General features: G+C 40.4%; 2 protein-coding genes across 11 annotated transcripts; both read right to left on the bottom strand.

Annotated features, from left to right (window-relative positions):
* Positions 1 to 1,296: 1,296 nt before the first annotated feature.
* Positions 1,297 to 3,821, bottom strand: LOC107264602. Of its 3 annotated transcripts, XM_015733014.2 has the most exons (6): positions 3,252 to 3,821; positions 2,793 to 3,174; positions 2,652 to 2,720; positions 2,498 to 2,587; positions 2,323 to 2,419; positions 1,297 to 2,225 (listed from the first exon to the last, which is right to left on the bottom strand). In XM_015733014.2, exons 1-5 carry the CDS (start codon positions 3,794 to 3,796, stop codon positions 2,330 to 2,332), a joined length of 1,176 nt encoding a protein of 391 aa, XP_015588500.2. In that variant the 5' UTR covers positions 3,797 to 3,821; the 3' UTR covers positions 1,297 to 2,225; positions 2,323 to 2,329. The 3 variants fall into 3 exon arrangements, with proteins under 3 accessions (XP_015588500.2, XP_024937686.1, XP_024937685.1); XM_025081917.1 differs by lacking the exons at positions 1,297 to 2,225; positions 2,498 to 2,587 and having other exon boundaries at positions 2,638 to 2,720; XM_025081918.1 differs by lacking the exons at positions 2,498 to 2,587; positions 2,652 to 2,720 and having other exon boundaries at positions 1,297 to 2,419.
* Positions 3,822 to 4,700: 879 nt separating this feature from the next.
* Positions 4,701 to 12,223, bottom strand: LOC107264635 (regulatory-associated protein of mTOR). 8 transcript variants are annotated; one of them, XM_015733110.2, is made up of 22 exons: positions 11,735 to 12,223; positions 11,455 to 11,557; positions 10,924 to 11,165; positions 10,350 to 10,496; positions 10,071 to 10,279; positions 9,944 to 10,003; positions 9,743 to 9,843; positions 9,541 to 9,674; positions 9,080 to 9,463; positions 8,918 to 8,992; positions 8,593 to 8,850; positions 8,386 to 8,529; positions 8,048 to 8,303; positions 7,917 to 7,958; positions 7,533 to 7,678; positions 7,372 to 7,469; positions 7,196 to 7,304; positions 6,974 to 7,137; positions 6,688 to 6,858; positions 6,364 to 6,605; positions 5,849 to 6,296; positions 4,701 to 5,753 (listed from the first exon to the last, which is right to left on the bottom strand). In XM_015733110.2, the coding sequence occupies exons 1-22, from the start codon at positions 11,891 to 11,893 to the stop codon at positions 5,558 to 5,560; spliced, it is 3,888 nt and encodes a 1,295-aa protein (XP_015588596.1). In that variant the 5' UTR covers positions 11,894 to 12,223; the 3' UTR covers positions 4,701 to 5,557. The 8 variants fall into 8 exon arrangements, with proteins under 8 accessions (XP_015588596.1, XP_015588597.1, XP_024937678.1 ...); XM_015733111.2 differs by having other exon boundaries at positions 5,406 to 5,753; positions 5,849 to 6,287; XM_025081910.1 differs by having other exon boundaries at positions 5,406 to 5,753; positions 7,196 to 7,298.
* Positions 12,224 to 12,359: the final 136 nt, after the last annotated feature.

The raw sequence follows: 12,359 nt of genomic DNA, 5'->3' as shown, positions 1-12,359 counted from the left end.
TTCACTTTTATCTTCTTATCCATGCGTATCAAGACGTTCAATTGCGCAAAGCATCATTCTCTGGAGTCTCCACGTGGAAGCGTTTAAGTCATGCTCTTATTTTCAATAGACGTCGATCAGCTATGTCGGTCGACTCTGGCTGGTGAAGCCGGCTGCTCCTTGTATTCACACTACATTGTAGCAACGCTCGAACCTTTGGAAACGCCTTTGAATTCGTTCGGCATGTTTCCTGGACAATGAGTACCTATACGGACCGCTGCGCCATGGGCACGGAATAAGTCAGGTAAACGGGTACTCTGGTGGGCGTCACCGGCGACATGCATACGTACGTACAAATAAGCGAATACAACGCCACACGAAGACCTCAACAGGATGAAGGTCTACCCTGGGAGTTCCTCTTAAAATTAATCTCAGTACCAGCAGACTGCATGATTGCAGATGGTGATGTGGGAGAATTTAGAATAGCCTGCGGGATTCAATTTCGAATTTAATTAATCCTGCGAAATCACAAGCCACAAACTCATCCTGAAACTCTCTGTGTTCACGAGAGTCGTTTATATGTCTGGCCTTGGCGCACCGCCTGCCAAACTTTCTTTTATCTTATTTCTTACCGTTAATTTTACCTTATGCTTCTATCAGCTTGTTTCCTCGTATTTGTACTCGGATACTACTTTATATTCCTTTTTGATTTATATCCATGCAGTCACTTTGTTCAGTCAACTTGACGTTATAGTGATTAACACTATAAGTCGATGATTAATATGTAAGAGTATATATATACGTGCAGTTACGACACTGTGATTCATTAGTTTTTTTTTGTGACTCATACTTTCAGGGTTAAGATTGTTCTACTGTTATCAGGAGATATCGTTTACGTGAATCTTGGCAAGTGGGTGCGATTTCACTTGGAAATCATGCTAGTTTCCCTCTCCGGAATAGAAATCCATGACGTCAATTCATTGGTACACTGTTGCCTTATCACATCAGGATGTTGCACTGTGAGGAAAATGTATTCGTGCATATCCACCCTAAATTTCCTGTGTACGATGACTCTTGTTTTTTACAGTAGAATATCCAGAAAATTCCTCCGCCATGTAATAGTTAGTCCTCGGCCGTCATACAGTCTGGCTGAAGTCTTGACACCAATTCCATTGTAAAGAGAACGAGGCATTAAACCTTCCAGAACAAACAAATGGAGCGCAACCTATTCGTCTGTGTTGCACCCATGCACTTTAGCGTTTAAAGTACATCGTCCTGGATCAATGTCGAGAATGAGGAAGGTGGAATAGCTGTAAAAATATAGAACTCTTAGAATAGATGGTAATGTGTGAAACGTATTTGGAGAAGAAAGGTAGGACGTAGAACGTCGATAGATCCACCAGGATAAAACGATGTTTGTTCACTGGGATAATTTCGCCGTGGAGAAAAAATATCTAGGGGAAGTGTAAGAGACAAAGAAAGAAAGCTAGAGAGAAAAAACAATTTATTAGATCAGGGTAGTAAACCCTGTCGACCTGAAATCACATGAAAGAGAGAAAGAGAAAGATTGAAAATAGTTTTATACAGGAACCATTGAGAAAACAATCTGATAGAGTCGATAACGGATTTAGGATCAATCATGTTCAAAAAAAGGCTTATGCTTTTTTTCTGAAAAGATATACAGTATATACATGAAAATTATCACACCTCATGAATTATCATCCTGATTAGTTCAAAGCACGTGAACAATGTCGATCCATTTAACGTATCTTTTTCACGGAATCCGTGGTTTAAAATAACCGTGCTTTTTATCAGTTTACTTTTTTTTTTAATCACGTTCTTATCGGTGGTAATTACAATGCTGACAACTAAATTACGATCATGTTCTCTTTTATTCTATAGTATAAGGACTTTTATTCTATGTATATCCATAGTATATTTTCTTGACACTAAAATAGACTAGGATTCATTGACATTCCTATGGTGCACCTCTTACCCTCTATTCCTCTTTCTCTCTCTCTCCCACGCTGGCAATGACTCTCTCCCTACTCTCTCTCTTACACTTTCGTTCGTGCCGCTATTTGAAAACGAGACGCATTTACACGGAATACCGGTGGTTGGGGGATATGGGCAGGAACGTCTGGAAAGTTGTTCACGATCTCGCCAGATTATAGTTGAAAAGCATCATCAGGACGTCACCTGGCGCGGTTCGTCCCTTTGATGAATCGCTGTTAATCCTAGCTTGACTGATCGTCGAGAAGAATCATCGTAATCGGATAACTTTTTTTCTAGACTAGATTTAACCTTAAATATGACTAAAGATAAGGATTTCTTGATTCTCACACTGCCTTTAAGAGACCTCTGGTACTGTAACGTTCCTCGTAGATTCCTGAATGTCGAATTGGATCAGGATTACCATGTAAGTGGTCATTCCTTTGATCTGAAAGAAATTAAAACGAATGAATAAAGATCGTTGAGTAGCCCCTCGTCATTCAGTGACGTATTTTTCGAAACGTACAAACGTCAAGAATGAATTATTTATCATGAACAAACCGAAGGCCGAAAATTCAAATTTATCATCAGTTATCTGTAGAGATAACATGTTCAGCTGAAAAAATTTTTTTTTCAATATCGATATAGATCAGTATCTATATTTACCGTTTGATACCTACATCTATCTTTGTACGTGTGCCTGGAACTACTCTGATTGCCTTATGTACAACGTAAGCCATTTTCAGCGACTACGAAATGATTGATAACTAGATAATAGATAAACAGCTGACATCACGACGTATAATTGATTGACAACTTACGGCTCTGTTAACACTTTCGCAATTTACGGCAACGTAAACCACTGGTAAGGCAAATATCCCAAGCCATATAACAGTGTCGATAATAGGCAGAACACCACGCTCTTCCTTAATCATGAGGTAAAAAAAGTAGCTGTAGTATGGTAGACTTATGTGATTCAAAATAAAACGTTGGGCTATCTGAATGCCATATTCTTTGTTAATCCCAGCCACAACATCTGACACGTTATTATACACGTCCCTTAGAGCTTTTATATCATTCTGACAGAAGTCTATGCCTTGAGGAATTTCTTGAGACTCTCGAATCTTTCTTTGCAATATAAGCGTCATGAACTTGACCCATCGACACACCATTTTCACTAGACATCCATAATAGAATGGAAACCTGCAAAGAAACAAGAAGCTGAAACCATTTTAAAAAAATGGGGGAAGGCATGATTAAAACAATAAAGAATTATTTACTCCACTAAATATATAATTTCAATCACTATTAATAATGTCGTGTAAATGTTTGCTTTGAAGGAATATATATCAAGAATTACTATTATTATGTATACAATCACAGGCAGACATATTGCAAGCACGCTCATTCTCTGTACTTTTTTATAGTTCATGTCCAGTTTAAAATTTCGATCCAACTTTTGATCGATTTTGATAATCTTATCGATCAATGCGACTTGATGCTCAGCCCTGATGAGAGTCAATGTACAGATTGTTCCAAGTCCAAAATATAAACTATAAGGTATAATAAATTCAAACAATGATGAAATATTTGTCAAGTTAAACATCTCCGTTGTAGTGACGTATAGCCATTTTGGATAAAGCAGACAAAGTAGCAGCACTATTTCTAACAAGACGTAGATCCATTGTATCCTTGATGCTTCGCAGATAATTAATTTTTCACAATTGGACTCAGTTTTTTTAATCCTCATCCAAGGTATCATCCCTAATAACGAAGCTGTGTAGAACGTCGGTTTTAGCGTCTGGTAAAGATTTCTACTTTCCATGGTAACGTTGTGTCACAAACTGACATTGGTAAGGAAAATGTGATACAGTGTTGTAATAGCTTCCGTCGGTTATGAATGTGAAAGCTTCTATTTGACCTGTCACGCTAATTGCATTCGATCGACTGGTAATTATCAATATGATAAATAGTCGTAGGGGTATCTAGTAATGGATATTGAAGATAATCAATTCTGATACATATAAAACAATATTTGATATGACAGGCTTTACATAGAATTATCATACAATACATATATTTATAATTAGATATATACAAAAGAAGCTAAAATCGTAATCTATGATGTTATTTTGAATCTTATATTCTTTGTTAATACCTGTTACAACATCAGACAAAATTATATACATCAAAGAGATCTGATACTCAGCCCTTATCAAACTCATCATGTAGATTGTTCCCAGTCGAAGATATATGCCCCAAGATATGACGAATTAAAACAATAACGAAATTATCGCTCAAGTTTATCAATCTTTAGAAGAATATCAATAGTATTGATAACAAAGCATAAATCCGCTGTATCCTTGATGTTTCACAGATGCTTATTTGGCGAGAACCGTAACCAGATGCTGTTCCCATGTTCAACCAAGGAAGCATTCTCGGTGTAGAAACAACGTAGACTATTGGCCTAAGCGTCTGGTAAAGCTTCCCAACCTTTCATGGCGACGTTGTACAGGAGTCAACGTCGGTAAGTCATTTATTATTATAAGAATGTTCCAATTGCATCCACTGATCACGATTGTGAAAGCTGCCATTTGACCCGTTAATTGCATTGGATCGATCAATGATTACCAGTTTATGCGAGAAGGACTAACAATATATATATATAATCAATAACAATGCCAACAACACAAAAAGGATATGAAGGATAAAATGTAAAAGTCTCTATATAACATGATCGTATTTTTATTTTATATTAGGCAACTATGTACAAAGGCGTTACACTGCGAATCTGTGATTTATTTTCTACTGTTTCCGATTTCCCTTTCGCTTCCATGCGCTACGCGGTGCAGTTACGTTTGTCAGCATCGTCGTTCACATCAGCCACAGAGATCATACATCATTCGCGTGTCTCTATTTTTGGCGGTACCACTTCCCCTCGCCCCTTCTCTGCCTATGTATCCACGTGTGCGCAGAAGACTGAGTAAGAAGGACCCGTTGCTATTCCACATGTCAACTTTTTAAGTACGCTGCGGGAGAGCCCTCATTCATACTTGTCCAGATTCTCGTAATATTTTGTTAATTTCTCTCTGACTGGCAATCTAATGACGCGTACATTTTTGTATACATATTTTATGTTTATATACAAGACGAGATGATATTAATCGCAGTTTATACACTATACGCACCTAGAGGCTAAGCGTTTTATCTTCGTTTCATTCGCTGAAACACGTACATACGTTTAGATGTTACCCCTAAGAGTCTTCTGTGACATCGTGCAGTAAGCTATTGCAGTTACCCATTGTTTAATACTATAGGCGTACGTGCGTGACAGGTGTATATTTATATATAAATAAATATATATAATATTTATAAGTGTCGCGCGTCCGATGAAACACCCCAGTATGACAATTCGAAACAGCAGATTCTCTTTACATAGCTCCAGCAATGCGTATCCGACTTCGCTTCAAAAGCCAGAATAACAAGAATAGTGGGATTGAGGTCAAAGAAGACGCACGTACGCAATGTATAAGCTCATACGCTTTTGGCAAATGTGTATAATCTATACAAGATCCACCGCCGACAGTCATCTGCGTGGCTCGGATGCGTATGCTGATATCGAGCAGTCTGCACATCCTGCTGCGAGAAGTACTCGGTGAGGATGAAAGTTTAGACAACTAACGAGACCTATTCGGGTCCCCATGAAGCCTTCGTGAAACTTTATTGCATTCAGATGATGTCCTGACGTGTTGTAGATACTAATGCATTGATTCATCGACCCACTGGAATACAAAATTGTTATTAACAATTATTGTCCTACTTTGCTTGTGGCTTGGCCATATTTATTCTTGTCATTGCCTAGGATACGAATACTAACCAGGCGAATATGTCTGCCGCTCCGTGGACAGCTAGGGCGGTAATGCCCTGCGTAGTTTGTATAGTGCTCACTGAGGAATTCTTTCTGAGATCGAATATTTTTATGTCGCCGGATAGAGAACCGGTTATGAGATGCGGTGATGAGCTTCCATTTTTCTTGAGGAAAGCTCCGAGGACCCAAGCATTGTGCTCTCGCCATGTCATCACCCTGGACTCCAGAGGTGGAAGGCGTCTATCGAATAATCTCACGGAACCGTCCCCACATCCAGCGGCCATCATGGCGCCCTGATCGTCGGTGTCTAAGCAAGTTGCACAACAATCGGCACCCGTTGGAATGTCCTGCTTCTTTAATTCCGTCTCCGCGTCCCAGAGTCTGACGATACGAACATCCCCTGTTACTGCCAGGGTCAGCGATCGTTGTTCCCACCTGGTGACGAGACCTGAGGTAGCTATAGAGAATATCTTACTCAAGGCAGAGATGGAGATCATATAAATTCACCCTTAGGTGGTACCTACCGACTGGACTCTTAGAAATTAGCTGTACATCCGTCAGAGCTTGCCATGCTGTCAGTAACGTTGGATCTCTTCCAAGCATGTTACAATAATTCTTCCATATCCTTACTGATCCATCGTCAGAACCAGCCATTAGTAGAGTCACGTCGTGGGCGTTTATGAACTCCAGGGCCGTCACCCGAGACATTTTATTTCCACGACTCGTGCAATACGTTAGCCTGGTACCTGTTTGCCAATCCCATACTCTGTAAAACGGGAGAATCAATTAGAATCGCTAGTTATTGTCAAAGAACAAAGGAGCGAAGGTAATAATGTTTTCCAAAATACCCAAAGGAATCCTTAGAAGCTACTGCAAGGTGTGTGTCAAAGGGATGAAACGTTAGGACATCTGGTGCCTGAGGACTTCGGGCGTGAAACACTTGTGACTCTATTCTTCCACGAGCTGCCCTTAGTTGCTCATCCCTTGGGTCCCGCCTCTGTCTCTTGTTACGCAGATATCTGAAAAAGAATTCCAGACGCGCGTGACCCTTATCTATGTTCGTATCTCTTTCCTTTACACTTTATCTCTTTGACTAATGAGGTCACATCTTATCATGAAACATGCACGACGTACCTCCATTCACGTTCATAATGAACTCGGCTCTCGAGATCGTTCGTCGACTCCACCTCAGACTCCAGACTCACGGGCTGGGCGAATTGAGCGCAACTCCACTCGACGAACTGCGAGGTCGTCAAGGGGCTTCTTGCACCAGGGACATCATCGGCTTCCTCTGATATCTGATCGAAGGTTCCACGATTAATTGATGTTTCATTGATTTACCATGATTATTCTCACCGTGTTGGGCATTGGTTTTCTCGTACGATTCGCATGTGCGGGTATCCTGGAGGAACGTAACAGCTCTGTTGTCGAGTTCACCGTTGGTGGAGACTCGCCCTTGCTACCGCTGCGGACAAAAATATTTGTGTGTTAGAATATATTAGGTTTTTGTATCGCTATATCAAGATATTAACCTGAGATAACTCGTCCTATTTGAGGGGGACGGAGGGAGTGATAACGACGAGGATATCTTTGCTTCCGTCACTTCCTTCGGAGCTGAGGAATCTTTCACCTAAACAAGGTTAATCATTTTCACTTGTTTCTCTCTAGGAACTCCGTACCATCGTTATCATACCTGACTACGTATATTCATAGTGACTTTTTGCGACATTGCTGCAACTCCAGGATGAGGGTCGTTATCCAAGCTGCAGAGGCCGTGCCACAGTTTCATATAGACACTGCCGTAAGAAAGACTCGGTAGATTACCCAAGGAACTGTGACCTAGGATAAAGAAAATAACATTTTTTTTTTAAATACATTACCGAATATTAGTCATTATCAAAGAGTTCTGCAGAACGCAATGTGTAGCGAGGTTCAACGTACGATAATTGATACGGATACAAGATACTTGAACATACTTGATAAATACGAAAAATACTTTAGAAAATACATAATCAGTGAGAAACCATCGACTATCCATGCGTGCAGACACTGGTGCCGTTTTTTATTAATTAGTTACCGAGCGATTCGCAAGGTTTCCTCACGAACTCCCAATTATTTCCTGGCGCACCAGATGGAACAAGAGAAAATAATTAATCAAGCTTGATAAGTATATCGTGCTCGATCATACATAATTGTCCAAGTCCTCACCCAAGCTACTGATAGATGACGAGGAGGACACTCTCTTGATACGATCCTGTCCAAAACCATCTGTCGTATCTCCGCTGTAGTTGTTATTTGGTGATAGCATTTTTATTCTGTCTCTGGAACCAATTCGTCGCATCCCACTGAATGGCGATAACGTCTCGACCACGAGTTCCCGTCGACTATTTTCCTCAGCCAGGGCCAGGGTGACAAACGAGTTCTCAAAGTGTAGAACCATCCACTGTAGAGCTACCACAAGTTCCTGGAGAATTTTATAAGTTGCGTTAAAACCTTGAGACTCATTGTTGATGATGACTCGTGTTACTTCTCATGGACTTACATACTTTTCTGACTAAGGGACTCATGTCGTGAGTGACTGTATTGATAAGCGTCATAGCGATGATCTGATCAATGTTATTCGCATGCTCGCTACGTTTCGTAGCACTGTTGATAAATGTTCCTAAAGCATAAACAGCTGCAGCTCGGACCTATGTATTAATTGTATTGTTAAACTCTGGCACGATAGGAAATTGTACAAGTGTAAGACGAACCTCTGGAACAGGATCCTGTAGAAGATTGTACAGTTTCTCATGAGCGATGTCTCTTACTCCACACCACCTGGCTCTGTCATAATTGTGCCACAGTCTAGCAAGGCATAGGCATAACCATTGACGCAGCAGAGGATTGGAATCTCCTAGTTGTTCCAGGCAGATGGAAACAAGACTACCTTGCAAGGCAGCTTCTTGTCCAGGAAGGTAGTTGTTCACGATACTCGCAAGGACAAAGGCTGCCAGTGTCCTATGTTCGCTCTATCGAGAAGTCAAATGCTAGTCATTAGATTCCTTTCTTGTGTTCTGACAAATATATCCAAATTACCTTCATGGTTGCGTCTTGTAGAACCGATAGGAAGTACTTGTGTCCATTGTCGCGAACCAAATCTGCCTGACACGTCTATATAATTCAAAGGCAATGATTGTATTATTAAAATTGGATTAATTTGATATGAAGTCAATCTTAAACGATGTATAATTGACTTACACTATCAACAGCCAGAATTTTCGCCCATATAAATACTAAAAGTGGTCTCAGTTCTCTGGCATTACTTTGCAGAAGCTTCAGAACGTATGGAAATATTCCCACGCTCAAAGCAAGGTTCACTGCCCATGGTCCCAGGTCAAGAAAACGACCTAGGAGTTCCAATGCTCTGAGCCTATGTACTTGGCTGAGGAGGACTTGCAGGACAATTGGGAGTTGTTCTGGAGGATTGCGTGATTTCGAACCCAAGGTAAGCCACACTTGAAATGCTGTTAATTGTTCTTCGAAGAAGGGAGAATGTACGAATTGGTCTTCTGACTCCAGGATGGCTGGAAGCTGCGCCAGACAGAGATCCAGGGCGAGATCCCACGCTTGCCACATAGGATGCTATTTTGTCATACAACGTTTGGTAAGCTTCCAATATAAAGTTTATATCGTGTAACAATATTCGTTTCACTACATACCTGGAACGTGGGTGGTAACTTTGGAAAGGACACTGGAGTACAGTCGTACGATCTCAGAATCCTCTCTGCTAATAGGAAATTTCTAAATAAACTAGCGACTAGTAAGTCCTGTCTGAACAATCTCTGGAACAAATCTAAAATTCATGACTGTTATAATAAATAAATATGAGACATGTTATTTATTAATAGTCTATTTGTTCACCTCGAGATAAAGTGTTCCAAGCTATTGTATCGGTTATGGCTGTGAAGATCCAGTTCAGCTCTCCTAACATTGTTCTCCTATCGGTCAACTGACCAGGAATTCTAAATCATACAAAAAAGAAAAAAAATAGAAAAATGATTAGACCATTAATTATCTGCTTGACATAAATGCATTAAACAACTAAGTAAATTAATGTCTTACTTGTCAATAAGATCGAGAGATACTTTAGGCACTAGTTTGGACGTATTTTGCATAACAAACCTATGAAAATTAAAAATATCTGAATCATGTCAAATACACTAAGCGCATATATAATTGAATTAATTACCAGCGGAGTGCAATTTTAATTGGGGTTGTTAAACAAGATGTAAATATGTCAGCTGGTAAATCAGGATTCATTGGTAGAATCTGATTCGCAGCACAGGCAGCTAGTTGAATACAATTTTTGTACGAAAGTGCACCAACTCCAGCTACACCAGCTGCTCGATTTTGTTGTACAGCTTGTTTTTCCATCTGCAATTGTGCATTACAGTGAGACTTTCATGGCCGTAGTCAATATTTTCTATTTTTAAATTAAACAGTTTAATTCACTCTACTACGCTATTACTTCATATTCCTTTTCGTGTTGGTCTGCGAATTGCTGGAAGGATTCGACAATTATTCCAGCATTGGAACAATCATAGACATAAATAGATGGTGCTCCCATCCATGTTTGTAAATCGTAAACGGACAACGGTATATACTGCGTGTACGTCTGAAAAATAAATTTTTGTATTTGACTAGCTATGATTAATCATCTAATATAATAGCCCATCAAACCCTTTCCGCCCAATGATTTAACTTAGGGAATTAAAATCTTAATGGATTTTCCTCTTCTAATGATAATATGCTAAGTGGTGCTCATTGATCATGATTAGCTAACGGCTAACAGCCCTGAATACATTATAATATTAATGGCGTGTTATCTCATGTCATTTACCACATGATAAATCCTGGTATACGACATATTGAATTGAACATAGGATAATTAAATAATTTTCAATGACGTTCACACAAGCTTCAATGCATTTAGAGCTGTAACTTTAGAACCTCTTGAGATACCTAAGCCATTATAATTATGACCAAAAAAAACGGGTTAAAGCGGAAAGTGCCTAAAGCAGCCTGAATATTATTACACCAACCCTATTAAATACCCAGATCTCTCCATTACTGGTAGGTTTTGGTACTCCATGTCCATTATAATGAAACAGTACTCTCTCCTCTTTAGCATTACGCCTTAAAGAGGTACATAACTTTTTGACCTCTTCAACAGTAGGATCAAGACTCTGCTTATACCTGGCTCTAGGTTGCCATCGTTCATATTGTTTTTGTAAATTTGATCCTATAGTCTCAAGAGCTTTTTGTGGGCTTACTGAGAGTGGATCTGAAACAAAACGAGTATAGGTCTTTTAAGTCATGTATAATTCAGTTACTCGAGGAAAAAAATAAATTATAAAAACATAATATGTCCATTTCTTCAGATTTTGAATGAACTCTGCAGTATCGGCAATCTGCCATACCGACTGCGATACAACAAAGGAACGTTCCGGAGCAAGAAACAATCTGTTTTCGACTGGCTTCGGCGCAACAATCGCTTAACCTCAAAGAGCATTATTACATAATGGCGATGACACGCGGAGCTCCCAGTAGACGTAAATAAAGGTGTGAATTACCAATCCAGCACTCTAGACGAGCGCACGGTTGCGTCTTGACAATGTCCGGAGGATCGACGCCAACATTGAGGCATAGAACCAGCGCGACGCTCACTGTTTTCATCTGAAAGAGTTTAGTGTTCGTATAGCAGGGAGAAAAAACAAAGAGAGAAAGACAGAGAAAGTAACGCGTGTTCGACGGAGATATCGATTGGCATTGTCGCCATAGTCAGGGGGGGTAAGTGGGCATAGATATCCTCGAGATTAAGGGCCACGAGGTCAATCCTAGAGCGATACGCACCCGCTCCTTCATACGCCAGGTTTGAGTGATACAGTTGACGCCCTCGATGGTGGCTGTATGCCTTGGCTTGTTAAAGGCAATAGGCATTCGCCAATCTTCGTCCTCGGACTGCTTCGAGTCCTCATCTTCACAGCAGATCCTTGTCCCGAGAGTCGACATTCTTCGCAGTTAGTTTATCCCACAGGATTTTACGCCGTTTATTAACGGGACACGCGCCCTGGCACTAAAAGTTCACCCACCCGCCCGCCTTACAAGTACTACTTCCACGCAAGACCGTTCACGAGGTGCATCGAATAGATTACGAGCTGGACACTTGCCCGATTCACAGCTCCTCGGTACCCTCGCTCAATCGAAATACGCTACGTCTCCGCGGCTTTACTTCGCTAGCCACCATGATGCGATCTTGTACTCTTTACCGATGAGAATTTGCCCTCGGCTGACGAACGGTTCTTGGATAACGATCCACTTCGCGGGGCTGCTTTTGGCTGTTGCATAAAGATGGCGCTACTGTAGATGATGCATAGGTTTTAAACCTGCCACAGGCGCAAGAATTCACCGCTGGATTTCTGCTTGTTCATTAATTACAATACTTGATTTAGAGACAATCTGAAGTAGCGTTCATTGT

Source organism: Cephus cinctus, unplaced genomic scaffold (assembly GCF_000341935.2).
Source record: "Cephus cinctus unplaced genomic scaffold, Ccin1 Ccin1_scaffold0189, whole genome shotgun sequence".
NCBI lineage: Eukaryota > Metazoa > Arthropoda > Insecta > Hymenoptera > Cephidae > Cephus > Cephus cinctus.
The sequence above is the reverse complement of the archived record's forward strand: the minus strand, read 5'-3'. Positions and strand labels throughout refer to the sequence as shown.

Excerpts from the sequence above, each read along its gene's own strand:
- LOC107264602 (XM_015733014.2), bottom strand. The coding sequence starts at position 3,796 with ATGGAAAGTAGAAATCTTTACCAGACGCTAAAACCGACGTTCTACACA. Across the intron at positions 2,721-2,792 it reads GCGAAAGTGTTAACAGAGCC|TCGCTGAAAATGGCTTACGT; the intron begins GTAAGTTGTCAA and ends ATCATTTCGTAG. Across the intron at positions 2,420-2,497 it reads ATAATTCATTCTTGACGTTT|ATCAAAGGAATGACCACTTA; the intron begins GTACGTTTCGAA and ends AATTTCTTTCAG.
- LOC107264635 (XM_015733110.2), bottom strand. The coding sequence starts at position 11,893 with ATGTCGACTCTCGGGACAAGGATCTGCTGTGAAGATGAGGACTCGAAG. Across the intron at positions 7,470-7,532 it reads CTATGAATATACGTAGTCAG|GTGAAAGATTCCTCAGCTCC; the intron begins GTATGATAACGA and ends AACCTTGTTTAG. Across the intron at positions 7,138-7,195 it reads GAAAACCAATGCCCAACACG|ATATCAGAGGAAGCCGATGA; the intron begins GTGAGAATAATC and ends ACCTTCGATCAG.